We start from the raw sequence: 14490 nt of genomic DNA, 5'->3' as shown, positions 1-14490 counted from the left end.
AAAGAGCGACCAAAGCCAACAGCTGTAGCTTGTACAGAAAGGATAAGATACTAATATCATTGGAGACATTAGTTCATGACCTATCTTTTCACTGAACAAAAATTTTATGATGTTACTTAGACTTCCTAAGTCTGTTAATTAGTCTCCAATGATACTAGTATCTTATCCCTTCGGTTCAAGCTATAGTTGTTGGCTCACCGCAAAAATTGCACTTTTCATAGATCAAGTTTGCTTCGTTAAAAAAAAAATGCTAGAGAAATTTGAAAAACGTAGTTTGGTAGTGTGTGAAACTCAATCGCCTCTGATGGCACAGTAGACTGATCTCTGTTTGCCAATACGGGGCTCGGGGTTCGATTGCAGCTACCGCACAGCCGGCGCGAAAAAAACCTTTATAGTCACGAAGCGTCGTTAATTTGTGGAATAGATTAGATCTACCTCAATCTCAGCTATCGATTGATAACAAGATTGTTTAATTTTCAAGGCTGGTGTAAATGCTGATGCTGTTGAAGAGATGTACAAGAAAGCCCATGCTGCTATACGAGCTGATCCTGAGCATAAACCTATTGTGAAAGACAGGTATGTCTTTTCTCTCTCTCCCGCTTTCTCTCCACTCTCACTTCCTTTTTACATCTTCTCTCCCCTCCCCTCTCTCACTTTATCTCTCCGAAGAGTTTTAAGAATTATGTATTCTAAATCACCTTTTTACTCAGCGTTCCATTATACAAATGTTTTTGGGGTATCCAGAAATTTATGAAATTTCGTAAATGCAGGGATGCTAACACAAAGTACAAAGTGTTAATACTCGCTTACGGCAATTTTCCTGGATATTTCTGGGAACACGATTACCTTTTGGGGAATTCACGAAAAAATTGGGTATAGTGGAAACGAAGGGTCGCTAACTTTTCATGATCAAGAAATCATGTTCACCAGGTGATGTGTGCCAAGTATGGTGGAACTGTGTGGCAGACGTGGCGCTATTTATAAATGGAAAGGGGGCGTGGTCTAAGAAATAATACATGTGGCGCTCCGAGATGTACATCATATAGTGGAAAGTGGGCTCCAGTGGAAACACTGTTTCTGCCATTAAATAAAAACACAAGTTTTTTCAACTGAAAAAAAGGAGCAACATTAAAACTTAAAACGAATAGAAATTATTGCTTATATGAGGGGTTTGCCCTCTCGTTAATACCTCGCTCTTTACGCTAAAGTTCGAACTCTGTTCCAATTATTTAAGATTTACCCGTGAATCACAAAAGCCGTTTAATTATAATAAATAGTTCTTATGAAAGTATTAAAATAAACTTTAGCGTAAAGAGCGAGGCATTGACGAGGGGCAAACCCCTTCATATAAGTAATAATTTCTGTTCGTTTTGAGTTTTAATGTTGCTCCTTACTTTCAGTTGAAAAACTTTTTTTTTATTTCTGATCATTTTTTTAATAATGCTGTGAATTCCGGCGCCCCTTTCATGGAAAATTCCCTTCCCTCATGAAAAATTCTTCCATGGGAAGATCCCCACGTAATGTCCTCCCCCCGACTCCCCCCCCCCCTCCGACTCCCACCAGAAAAAAAAAGCCCGGAAAACGTCTGTATACTTCCCGATTATATGTAAACAATGGGCAAAGTTCATAACTTTCAACCCTTTCCCCGGGGACTGTGGGGGATTAAGTCATCCTCAAAGACATAGTTATTAGATTTTTCGGTTTATGTCAAAATTTTGATCGGAAAACTTTGGAAAAAATGAACGTGGGAGGGGCCAAGTTGCCTTCTATTTTTTTTTTTGGTCACTTGAAAAGGGTACTAGAACTTTTAATTTCCGTTTGAGTGAGCCCTCTGGCGATATTCTAGACCACTGGGTCGATACGATCACACATAAAAAACAAGCTAATAAACACGTATCCGTGATATCCCTTCTGGCAAAAACACAATTTCACATTTTCGCATAAATGAGCATGAAACGTCTACAGGAAGGTTCTCTGATACGCTGAATCTGTTGGTGTGATTTTCATTAAGATTCTATGACTTCTAAAGGATGTTTCCGTTTTTTTTTCCTAAAATAAGGCACATTTTCTCAGGTTCGTAACTTTTGATGGGTAAGACTAAACTTGATGAAACTTATATCTGATTTCAGCATAAAAATTCGATTCTTTTTGTATCTATTCGTATCAAATTCCGTTTTTTTACAGTTTCGGTTACCATTGAGCCGGGTCGCTCCTTACTTACAGTTCGTTATGATGAACTGTTTGATTATATCAGTATAATAAAAGAACTAGGAACGGATCATTAGAGATGTTTCTAGCACTAAAATAACATTTGGTCCTGAATCTTAGATAAAGACATTAGCTTGGCCATTCTGTGACAATCAAGTTCCAAGTTCTTATAAACATGTTGAATTACATATTTTACTGGCTAATTTTAATGGGAGAATTGGCAAGAATTTGAGATAACTTTTGTTGCTTTTACGGGCCATGAGCTTGCTGGTAATGCTATATATTAAAGACTAGGAACATGTTTATTTGATTCTCCTTATTGACAAAAAAACTCTGAATAAAGACAAAAATGCAAAGTACCCGTGGGAAAATATCATCAAACTAAGGCTTGCAGAAGTAAATAGTAAGCCTTAATAAGTGTCGTAATGGGAGTGTAAAATTTATTGTGAATGGGCGTTAAAGGGATTTGTCGCTATAATTCCTGCCAGCGTCCGATGTGAATTACTCGTAACCTTGCTCAGACTTGTTGGTAAGAATATTTAGGAGGTTCTCACTCGGGCTTTTGGTGTCTAGGCCACTGCTCTTGGGGGTCTAAAATCGGGGTACCCCGGAGGCATGTAAAGTTGAAATAGCAGCTTGCTAATTCGGATACTCTAGGGTTGTGTTTCCAGGCACTAGGTTTGAAGCATGTTTTGAGCAGGTTCAACAAAAATTGTTGTCGGGTTATCCGTGTTCAACCCAGCAAAACTTTAAATCGTTTTCTTCTTATGGGTTCTAAGCGTGTTGGATAGGTATTCTTCAAAATTGTAATGCGCCAGAATAGCATGGTTGAACACGGGTTCTGAGAAGACATTCGCCGTGTTGAACACGACACTCAAAACGATAACTGCACAACCCGCGTCGGACTCGGTGTTGGATGTGGGTCGCCTGAAAACAAGGATTTGGAAATCCATTTTAGGGTGTTAACTGCCACCTGTTAAAGATATCGGCCTTACTGTTCGCAACAAGGCTAAAAACCTTTGCGTTTGTTTGAAAACGGCCTGAAATGACATTTCTATGTCACGGCCATAGTTCAAAAGTGTGTCTTGTTGTCACAATCGTTTGCCGTATTGCTTCAATTCGCGATTCCTCCCTAGTGTCTGAGGTGTATATTTTCTCTCACATTGGGCCAAATGTGGAATACGACTGTCCGTTGTGGCGCCCTAGGTTAACCTCGACCCAAAGTGAGAGCTCGAGGGTATCCGAAATCAAGCGTTCATAACTATTTTAGGAGCCTAGTATGTTTATGAAAATCGTCTCGGGTTAATGTGCCTACCGATACTTAAACATAGAAGACCTGACGATGAAATGTCTGAAACTAACCGATGTTTTCCCCGACTGTGTGTCAAATACATTACTGAAGCCTGGTACAGTAGTTTTCCCGATCGGGTGGCCTTCACAAGCTAAGCTTGCCACCTGTTAATTTGATTGACCGACACTTGTCATTTGTACATTACTTAGTGTGTAATTTTAATTCCAGAGTTTTTTAGTGTATTGTAAATAAGTAATATAATTGACATACAAATAACATTTACAATAACAAATGTAATAAGTAATGGAGCTATTTATTTATTCATTTTATATAATAGTACAATGTAATCAATTTAACAACCATAATATGATATTTAACTTTGAGTAGAAGCAATTTTCATTTGTGGCCCTTTTTTGTGTAAAATAAAATTGAGGTTTGACATCAAAATTCTGCTGAAATGGAATTGGGATAGGGCTGAATGGATTATTGTTATGGACATTTATACCATCATCTAAAATAAAAACACTCCCTGCAAAAAGCAAGCATTGAGCAATTGGGGTTTTTGTTTTGTGATACAATTACCGTTTGCCGTGTTCATCCTTAACACGCCATTTGCTATATTTTTCAATACGATCTTGTGACTTCAAAGTGCTGTTCCTCAAAATTTGTTTTGACAGGAAATGGGTTTTGATTCTGGGTGTTTGTTATCACGGAGATTGATTTTAAAGTATCTATTATTTGTATTTAATGTTTTGTTGTGCTCTATAACTGTGCTTTTTGAGGTTCTCTTTTCGCCACTAGTTTGTCATAGATTTCTTAAAATTCGTGTTAATTTTTATGCATTTAGAAGCGAAAATTCTTGTTTCTAAATTTTTGTGTTCTTTTATAGGAGTAAACTGGTTAAGAAGAGGTTCAACCCCAAGAAGCTTACACTCGAGCAGAGGAAGGAAAAGGTGGCTACAAAGAAAAAAGAGGTCTTGGAACAGATCCAAGGGGAGGCTGAATAAACCTCTTGATTTTTTATTTTTCTTTTCTGAAAAATAAAAGTGGCTGCCTCATTTTTTTTATTCTCTTTTTGTCAAAATCTTTTTCGTTTATATATAGGGCTCTATCGCAGATTTTATACTGGTATCTTTTTAAGAAGGGTTTGAGTAGGTTTTACAGGCTGTTGGGATAAGTTTTTTATGTAAAGATGAACTTACTGAACACCTAGAAAGAAATATAGCATCAACTGCAAGAAATATAGGTTCAACAGCTAAGGGTGAGAGGGGCCAAAAATATGAAAACACGAATTCTGTTTATAATTTGCTATGTATTTAATGAAGTCGCATGATGAGAGTTTTTTTTTACCTTCTCATATTAGATTGTTGAAGATACGACTCTTACCAGCTTCTCATGCTATTTGAGTATGGTCCAAAAACAGGGGCGTCGTTTTGGGGTGGCAAGGGAGGGGCAGTTGCCCCCCCATCCTCAATAATGTAGAGATAAAAAATATAAATTCCGTGCCCTTTGACTATCTAGATATGGATCCCTCCCCCCCCCCCAATTCAAATGCTGGAGATTCGTTCCTGTCCAAAAAGTATGTGCGACAAATGAGTGGAAAAGTACAACGCCATCTAGAGTTTGACGTTTCTTTGCTCTTTTTTTTAGTGTGAATCACAAGTAAATAAATTAATTTACTTGAGGTGATTGATAAAATGAGTGTCTAATTAGTGTGTCAGGCTATTGGCCCAAATGATAAATAAACTATATGGTTAGTTAACCCTCTTGACAGATTGCTTACCATTTACCGGTTAGTCTCTTGCTTTCGATGCACATGGTAGACATATAAAGACAAATCTCTTGACAAAAGACAAAAAAAAAACTGCGTTGTCTTGATCACTATTGTCTCTGTCGTAATCTACGCGTCCAACGGCAGGAAGGAGTAACCAAGAGATTCATGAGCGCTGTAAACAACATTACTCGGTCTTAAAAATTTTAAGACAACCGCTCGTTTGTCTGTGTCACTGTCTAGCGCATGAAGACGATCGATACGTCTCAATGCCGCTATAAAATGACGTAGAGTCGCTTGGAGGCTTCTGCCTTTTTGGCTGGCTCTGGTACAGTGGCTTGGTCTACCATGTCGAAGCTGTTGCACCAGCGTTGTCAACGCTTTGAGACATGTTATACCGGTTTTTCGACCAGAATTGTACCACCAAAGGTTCTTTGCGTTACAATTGTAAGAATTCTGCATCAGTTTCCATTTCATATTCGAAAATACTAGAACAAACTGAACAGAAAACAATCTTTTTTGGTATATTTTCTTCCCCATTCTGAAACTAATATTTTTTCGTATGAAGTTTGCAAATATTTCCTTTTGTGTGGCGATAGTATTCGAAGGAATTCCCATTTCCTTGGCTTACATTCCAAATAGGTGAATGGAGGATTTTCGAAAATTTTCAAAAAGCAATGGGCGAATTCAATCAAACCGTACTGAAATATACCTGCCAAATATTCAAATCTAAAGTACTGTAGCAGGATTTCTAAATTGTAAGAAAGCGATACGGTTGTACATGTTGTCAACGCTGCGTTGCATATGACCGTGTCTCATGGAAAACCTCTATTGGTGAATTTATGGATGCTGGACGAGGAGACTCAACGTCTAGTGTCCCTAAAGAGTAGAGGCAGCCTAAAGAGTAAAGTTAGAGCACAGAGCATTGCTTCAATTGTTATTGGTAATTCGCAGTGCTTTTGAGGGGAAATTCTTCTAACATCTGTTCATGTCTTCAATTCCTTCAACTTATATTGTAAACGTTTATGGCGGTCTAATGAAGCAAAAGAGAAAGGCTTCAAAGATTTTCCGGTTTTTTGGGGGAATACAAAGGGACCTGTTGCATTAATGAGTGGAGGAGACGGACGGCAAGACTGCAGAATAAACTCATCCTATATTAAACGTATCTCTTACTTAGACATATATTTATTTTATTAACGGTTTTGGGTGATGCTCAACCACGCCAATCACACATGCCGTAGATAATTTCGGAGACCACACTGCCTTTCCATGACGATAAATAAAAGTTCAAATAGGGATAAAATCCTTTTAATAGACAGTGATGTAATAGAAATTCACAAAAATACCAGATATTTCGGTCACATATACAGTGACCGTCATCACATATACTGATGACGGTCACTGTATATGTGACCGAAATATCTGCTATTTTTGTGAATTTCTATTACATCACTGTCTATTAAAAGGATTTTATCCCTATTTGAACTTTTATTTATCACACATGCCATTCAGCAAAATGGAAGTGGGCCATATTTTAGTGCTGTGTTATTGAATAGACCCTATTAGAAAGATCACAGAATGTTTTGAAATGATATTTTAAAGAAGAATTGAGAAATTTTACTAGTAAATTTGTTTTTAAATTACATGTAGAGAAGGGGAGCAATAGGCCAAAATAAATAAGAGAACGAAAAAAGGAGGAAAATCAATTAATTAAAATTAAGAAGGGTAAAAATATTCAAAGGAAATGTAGAATTGGAAGAAGAGAAAACAAGTATACAAATTTTAGCATGGTTAAACGCAGAAATGGCTCAGTCTCAACTGTTCCTAAACTCTTTATGACAAAACTGGAAAACCCCCGTCGCATCAAATGGAATATCTCTTTTAAAATTGCATGCTAAAGGAATTTAGAAAAGAAAAATCAATTAAAACAAAAACTTGGTGAAGTAGAAAGTTAGATCAATAGAATATCATCGAAAAACTATTTAAAAATATTGCATGATCACACCATTGCCTAAATCCAATATAAAAATTCACAGTAACAATAAATCAATATTTGGAGGTCTGTAAAAACGATTCTTTTTTCCCCAGAAGTTTAGATTCGTGATTTGATTTTGACATGCACTAGACAACTTAGCCATAATATAACTGACAAAAGGGGCTATTTTCACGCCAATATAATTTCAGTTACGTGGAAAATACTAAGCCATGTACTACCAAGGGAATGTGACCTATTAGCGCAAATAAAAGACAGGTCTTATTGATTGGTCAGAACTCTGTTTCTTTCGCATCATAAATTTAATAATCGCTTGAAACGTAAAAGGTCTACAACTTCCATTGATATTTTACCGATCCAAAAACATAACATTTTGACTCGAAATCCTTAAAAATGATTTCAGAATTCTTTACCCTGTTCTTCGGCAATCAGCTCTCGTTTAAGAGCATTATGTATTTTTTAGGGAGGGGGGGGAATGTATTTTCTAAAATCTAGGGGGGACCAACTTGTGTTTTTTTCAACATTTTCATGAATACACCAAAAAACCATTTTTCAATCAGAATCAGACGGTAAAAATGGCTAGCCAGTTGCCAAAATACATTGCCGCCTCCTCCCAAGCATTTTAGCAAGTAACAAGTCTGACATCTAACGACTAGTAAATTTCATTGCCCCCCTCCTCCCCGCCAAAAATTTTGCCCAGTGACGCCTCTGGCTCATGCAAGACTAATTCTTCAGAAGGTAATTACTACGAAGGTAGATCATAATCAGAAGGTAATTACGGGTGTGTTTTTTGATGAAGTTATTGCAATAGCAAGATCATCCACATAAGTCGGTAAACTTGACAAGCCAGTCTGTAAAGATTGGCAATGAATAACACGTTCCCACATTTCAGAATCTTGGAGGGGAGAAGCCAAGAAATCTAGGTAGCATTCCCCCCTCCCCCAAATTTAAGCCACTGATCGAAACAGAGCTGACTTCCAATGATCAGATCTCCTGGAAAAACGCTAGGTATCATTTGCGATCAGCTGTTTTATTCTTAAACGGCTTTGAGACATAAGATTTCACTAAGGAATGTCTTGCAATAAAAAATAAAGAAAAACGACTTTGGTGCCTTGTAACCAACCACCCTGACTCTGAAAAACTAACTCCCCTCTCACGCCCACCATTTCCTCAAACACATCCAATCAAAATATTGAGATACCCATTCGGTTCAACTTAGTTGAAAGTTCTGGAAATTAGGTCTTTGAGGATGAAAACCCCCTTACAGCCCTCAGGGCAAGAGTATATATATATACATATATATATATATATATATATATATATATATATATTCGCGGAAGATTTGCAAATACAGGTCATTTTCAAGAAATAAGCTTAAAGGCTAAACCACAATCAATTTTAGGCATGAACGGGAACATAAGCTGGAGTTCATTTAAAAACAGCAAATTAAAGGAAAACAGTAAAAGCTTAAATTTGTAGACTTAGGGAGGGGCAAATACCCCTCCGTAGGACCTAACTGTTCATATAACTTCTTATCGTATCTTATCGATACAATGTACCCACTATGTTTTTCGAGGGACACCAAAAAGTAGTAATTATCGAGTACTCTTTTAATGTTTAGTAAAAGCAATATTTAAAACTATAAAAAGGATACATATAAAATTTTTGTTTGAACATCTTGAACCTTTTAGACTATGTATCTAAAAAGCTTGACCTATAACCATACGACATAGAAGTCATTTAAAAATTCAAACTGATCATCAAAAATAGTTACTTGTCCAATACTGTTACTGTTGTCCGTCAAAGCCTGGACCAGGTAACTAAATTTTTTATTTGTGCACTCTTGGGTAGATCACTTCTCAGTGATAAAAAAAACAAGGGGTTAATCACAAATTATACCACACGAAATTCACCATATTCACAACTATTTAATAACAGCACACTATATAACAATATCACACAGTAATTAGGCAAGTTCCGTATTAAGCGAAGACGAAGCCCCTCTGATTATAAATAAAATTTTCGACATAATTAAAGATTGGCAATGAATAACACGTTTCCGCACAAGCGAATAATAAACAATTACTTTATGTAATAAATTAAAAGTCATATTTTGTTCAGCAATATGGTATATAGCAGGGATAGCCAAACGACGGCTCACGGGCCACCTGTGGCACTTCAGTGTTCAATGTGTTGCACGGAGAATTAATTAGTGGAGCTCCTTTTTCTTTATGATATAAAAGGCAAATGAGAAAATTTCAAGTTAATAACGTTTTTTGGCTCTCAAATATCTGAACTTATCATATTAAGTGCATTTGACCACCCTTGGTATATAGGTATTAATCACATTCATCACCTGTGGCATATAGTTCAGGGTGGTGAAGGTATCCCATTTGGTACCATTATACTATTTCTGTTATTGATACCATTAGGATCGAGGATCAATTCCCTTCGTTTCGCAACTGCTTCGTAATCAAGGCTTAAAGGTTCACCGTCACTTCGTACAAGGCCATGATACATCAAACTCTCATTCGACATAGGGATCGAGAAATGTTCCAGTTCATCTTCGCTGCTGATTTTTCTAAGCCTCGGCTTAAACCTGGGCTCTTGAGGTTGCAGATGCTGATGAACAATCACTTCTGGAATGACGTTCGCTTGCTCAAACTTAGAATCCGACCAGTGCACGACACAACAGAGCACTGATCTGACGAAGATAATGGCAAAACCAAGAGCAGTCATGAGAGGACCGATTAGTCGTAATTCTTCAGTTCGGAAGCTTCTGTCACCCAAACCAACGAAGCTGATGATAATTCCTATGGCTGCAACGGCTAATCCGATGTATATGAAACCCATAGGAGGATTAGTCGCTTTCTTTGCGATTGTAACATCTTTAGTGGATTCCTAAAAGTAAAAATGTTCGAGTTAGTGAGGGAATGATTTCTCAAGTTATCGTATGATTTTATTTTTAACATTTTTAAGGTATAAATTTGTCTTTACGTCACTCTTGAGAATTGATAGATTTTTACAAGGCTCTTCATCACCTGAAACTGATTGGCTGCCTTACAGTTTCATATCTTATGACGATTTGCCATAATTCGGGCCACGGCTCTTGCCACAGTGCACACAGTGATGAGAACGGGTGTTTTTTTTAGTCACGGTCTATTCGCCAATTCAAAGGGCACAAGAATAAAAAAATTTTCGTTACATCGAGAGATTTATATTTTCTGCAATTGTTGGTTTGATACGCTGCCCTCTTAAAAATTAAGCACCTAAAAAGTTTCTGAAGCGGGGCCTGCAATGTAAAAAAAGGCATTTCAGGTCACTCTAATTTTTTAAGGAACAAGGTCCTTTAAACAAGTTTTATCTTGAGAGGATTCTCCTTACACCCCCCCCCCCTTTCTAGATGGTATGCAAACCCAATAATTCATTTTACATTGAAAACTATCCGATATTTAAATGGGAACCCCCCTCCCAGCATTTTTTCTTAAATCTTAGTCTAGATATATTATTTCAACAAGGTAAGGGGTACCCCCCCCCCCTCCATTCCAGATTTATCAGAAATACATATCACGTATAGCTGGAAAATCTTGACCAACGAATTAATAGTATGAGCCTTCAGCCCCCCCCTTCTGCAGGAAGGCTCACTGACTTTTTTTCTCATTAGGTAGTGTGCAGGTATTACTTATAACGGTGGTAATTTGTCTTCGGAGTTTGGAAAATTCTAAATCAAGCTCTCCGGTAATTTAAGTTTGATTTGTTATTAATTTGATCGGGGCAAAATTGATGTTAATAGAGACAAATAGCTGAAGAGAGACTTTTTTTTTAATTCATCCCTTCTATTGCCAGTATAAGATGTACTAAAACTGTAGTTTGCAATTTGAATGTGCCTTCTTGAAAAATACTAAACCACTGATTCAAATATGACGAAATCTGGGGAAAATGATAAAAAAAAGACAACAAACCAGCAACACGAAATGGATGTGTTTCGTAGATAGGGGGCTGAAATAACTATTGTAGGGCTCTCAGACATGCCGAGCCTAAGCTAATGGTCTAATTTTCTTAAGCAACCCTATATTTTTGGCGACGCTTCTCTCCCTCTGTTTTTGAATAAACAAATTATGTTACTAAGTTTCGAAATGTAGCTTCAAATTCATTAAATGGGATGTTGCCAGAATTAGCATAAAAATACTTAACACATACGTATAATGTTTACACATTTATGGAGTTAACAGTTTTGGTTACTATTGACAAGCGTAAAGGGTAGCTCATTGCTCAATCTTCATTACCATGAATATGAGAGCGGCAAATCGCATGTATATAGTGAAATGTCCTTTCTATAGAAAATGGTGGCTAGGGCACGTTCTGTGGATGAAGGATGACAGACTACCAGAGACTGTCCTTTTCAGCCAACCGTCTAGGGCTAAACGGAAAGCGAGTCGTCCTCGGTTGAGGTGGGAGGATCTGGTAAGGAAAGATTTAAGGGAAATGGGAAGCTCCTGGGAAGGTGTTAAGAGGGGGGGGGGGGTTTGAAAAGATTAAGATGGAAGAGGAACGTGCGTAACTTTGTTGGCCTTAGGCGGTTCGGTGTTTTGGTGAATTGTTAATAGTAGTAGTAGTAGATCAAAAGGGTAATTTCTCATGGGGCATCAAGGTTGCATTTTATGGCGCACTTCATGGCACCTGGTGCTCATCCCGGAACGCCACGTGTGTCGTACGGTTCTACCACGCTTTGCACAGTCCCAAAATACTTAGTATACTCTCCAAAACGCCTGGCATAGTTCTGCCATGCTTGGCAAGCGCCACCTTGTGTATACGATTTCTAAGAGTTGTCAATCCCTCGCTTGCTTGATATTGTGTTCCGAAAGTGTAGGCTTTTGCAATCATTTTTGTCCTTTTCTGGATATTAGTCATGCGCTGTGAAATTTCAATTTTAATATAATTCTTTGCCTCAAGATGTTCAGAATATTTGATGCTGCTGATACTTGTAAACCAGTGGCGTCAGTTCCTGCATTATAGAGGAGGGGCAAAATTTGTTTTCCAAATCTAGGGGGGAGTGCTTTTACAGTTTTTCAATGTAAGTGCCATATAAAGTCATTTTAGAGGGGGGGGGGCTGTAAATCTTAGGGAGCCAATGCCCCCTGAATTGATGCCAGCATTGCAAGCTCCTAAGTAGTGCATACTAATATAATATTGTGCGGGTTTTTGAATGTTACCTCGTTGGTTTTTGTTGTTTTCATCTTTTCTAAAGTGTTGATATGCAGTTCCATTTTTACTCATTGCTTATAATTCCTTTTTTCTTTTTTTCACGCACTTTACTTGATAATCTTGTATGGGTTTATTGTGGCTATTAAATGAAAAAAGAACAATTTTTTTTAACTGAAAGTAAGGAGCGACATTAAAACTTAAAACGAACAGAAATTATACCTGATATGAAAGGGGCTGTCCCCTCCACAACGCCTCGCTCTTTACACTATTTTTTTTATTGTTTTAAAAAATAAAATTGTGTGACAGAGTCAAACCTTCAACAACTTTTAACAGTCCGTTACCACGAACTGTTTGATTAATCTATCTATTTGTCCATTCCGGAGAGGATTTCGTCGTCTGAGCACCCGGGATTGTTCAAAAGTAAGTTAAAGAGGCATTTTTTAGGTGACGGTTCATATTTTTTTCTTTTTTTTGTTATCATTATTATTATAGAGTGGACCGATGGGAGATTTTTTTTGTGTGTGTGTGTTTTTCCCCCTTTTTTATGGTTATTCATTTACTTAATAGTTAAGTGTATGTAGCCACACAGCTGCGTGGCTACTTGTGGCACTGCATGTGGCACTACTGTGTGGCACTGCTTGTGTATTTTTCTTACTTTTTTGGGTGCTATGTCTTTATGGGTGTCTTAAGTTTTGAAGCGATCTTTCACTCTAAATGTAAATAGATGTGTTCATCTGCTTCTATTAGGGGTTTCCCAGTCATAACTATTTAGCCCTCTTCTTATTTCTCTATCTTTTTGTAGAGGATTATAGTGAAACTGTTTCCTTCAGTAAATTAAATAAAAAACTTTTTTCAACTAAAAGTAAGAAGTGACATTAAACCTTGAAACGAAGAGAAATTATTACGTATATAAGGGGGTCTCTCCCTCCTCAGTACCTCGCTCTTTACGCTAAAGTTTGAAGTTCTTTCAATTATTTAAAAATGAATCCTGAAACACAAGTGCCGTTTAATTAAAATAATAAGCTTATTTAGAAGTTCTAAAACAACTTCAGCGTAAAGAGCGAGGTATTGATGAGGGGGAAATCCTCTCATATATGTAATCATTTCTGTTCGTTTAAAGTTTTAATGTTGCTCCTTACTTTCAGTTGAAAAAAATTGTTTAAAAAAATTAAATTTCTGATTATTGTTATACAGAAACTAGAAATCCAGCTCCCCCACCATGGAAAATTCCCTTCCCCCTCGAAAAACTCGTTCATAGAAAGATCGTCCCACTTGCCCCCCCCCCCCCCCCCCCAACAAAAAAATCTATCCCAAATTTTGATCGGACGACATGTCGAAAAAAAGGGGCGTGGTAGGGGAGCTAGCTGCCCTCCAATATTTTTGCTCTTAGAAAGGGCACTAGAACTTTTAAATTCTGATCAAAGGAGCCCTCTCCTGACTTTTTAGGATCACTGGTTCGATACGATCAGTCCTCAAAAAAAAAAAAAAAAATAAACACGCATCCGTGATCTTGCTTCTGGCGAAAAATGCAAAATTCCACATTTTGTATATAGGAGCTTCAAACCTCGAATCCTTGAACCTTCAAACCTTGAAGTAGGATTCTCTGATATGTTGAAACTGGTGGTGTGATTTTCATTAAGACCACTGTTTCCTCGTTTTTCAAACGAGGTGGTGTTTTCCTCATTTTTAAAAATTTGGGCAAATTGGGCATTTTTAAAAATGCCCAAAAATTTGGGCATTTTTAAAAATCTCAGGCTCGTAACTTTTGATGGGTAACTTTAAACTTGATGGAATTTAAATGTTTTGAATAAGCATCAAAATTCAATTCCTTTGATGTAGGCCTATTCATTTTTTTATCAAAACTTTGTTTTTTAGAGTTTTGGTTGCCATTGAGCCGCATCGCTCCTTACTTACAGATGGTTACCATGAACTGTTTGATATCAGAGGCGTAATTTGCTGTGGGACAGGGGGTAGGGGAAGCATAATTCAGGCATGAGAAAAGGGTCAGTTTTCTTTAGTATA

General features: G+C 37.3%; 2 protein-coding genes across 9 annotated transcripts in view; one reads left to right on the top strand and one right to left on the bottom strand.

Annotated features, from left to right (window-relative positions):
* RpL5 (ribosomal protein L5) overlaps nt 1-4560 on the top strand; it is a 42006-nt gene extending 37446 nt beyond the window's left edge. The window contains exons 5-6 of the mRNA XM_089108418.1: nt 482-576; nt 4389-4560. Of these exons, the coding sequence (XP_088964544.1) occupies nt 482-576; nt 4389-4506 (213 nt within the window). The 3' untranslated portion in view covers nt 4507-4560. The remainder of the gene's footprint in view (nt 1-481; nt 577-4388) is intronic.
* A 4298-nt stretch (nt 4561-8858) lies between these two features.
* The window catches only part of LOC148953679 (uncharacterized), a 111667-nt gene continuing 106035 nt past the window's right edge, over nt 8859-14490 (bottom strand). For all 8 annotated transcript variants that reach the window (XM_089086771.1, XM_089086773.1, XM_089086772.1 and 5 more), the window contains one exon: nt 8859-10164. In XM_089086771.1, the coding sequence (XP_088942897.1) occupies nt 9634-10164 (531 nt within the window). In that variant the 3' untranslated portion in view covers nt 8859-9633. The remainder of the gene's footprint in view (nt 10165-14490) is intronic.

This window comes from Artemia sp. Qi Xiang Cuo, chromosome 3 (genome assembly GCF_049724085.1).
Source record: "Artemia sp. Qi Xiang Cuo chromosome 3, ASM4972408v1, whole genome shotgun sequence".
NCBI lineage: Eukaryota > Metazoa > Arthropoda > Branchiopoda > Anostraca > Artemiidae > Artemia > Artemia sp. Qi Xiang Cuo.
Note: the sequence above shows the minus strand (reverse complement) of the source record. Positions and strands in the feature narration are given on the sequence as shown.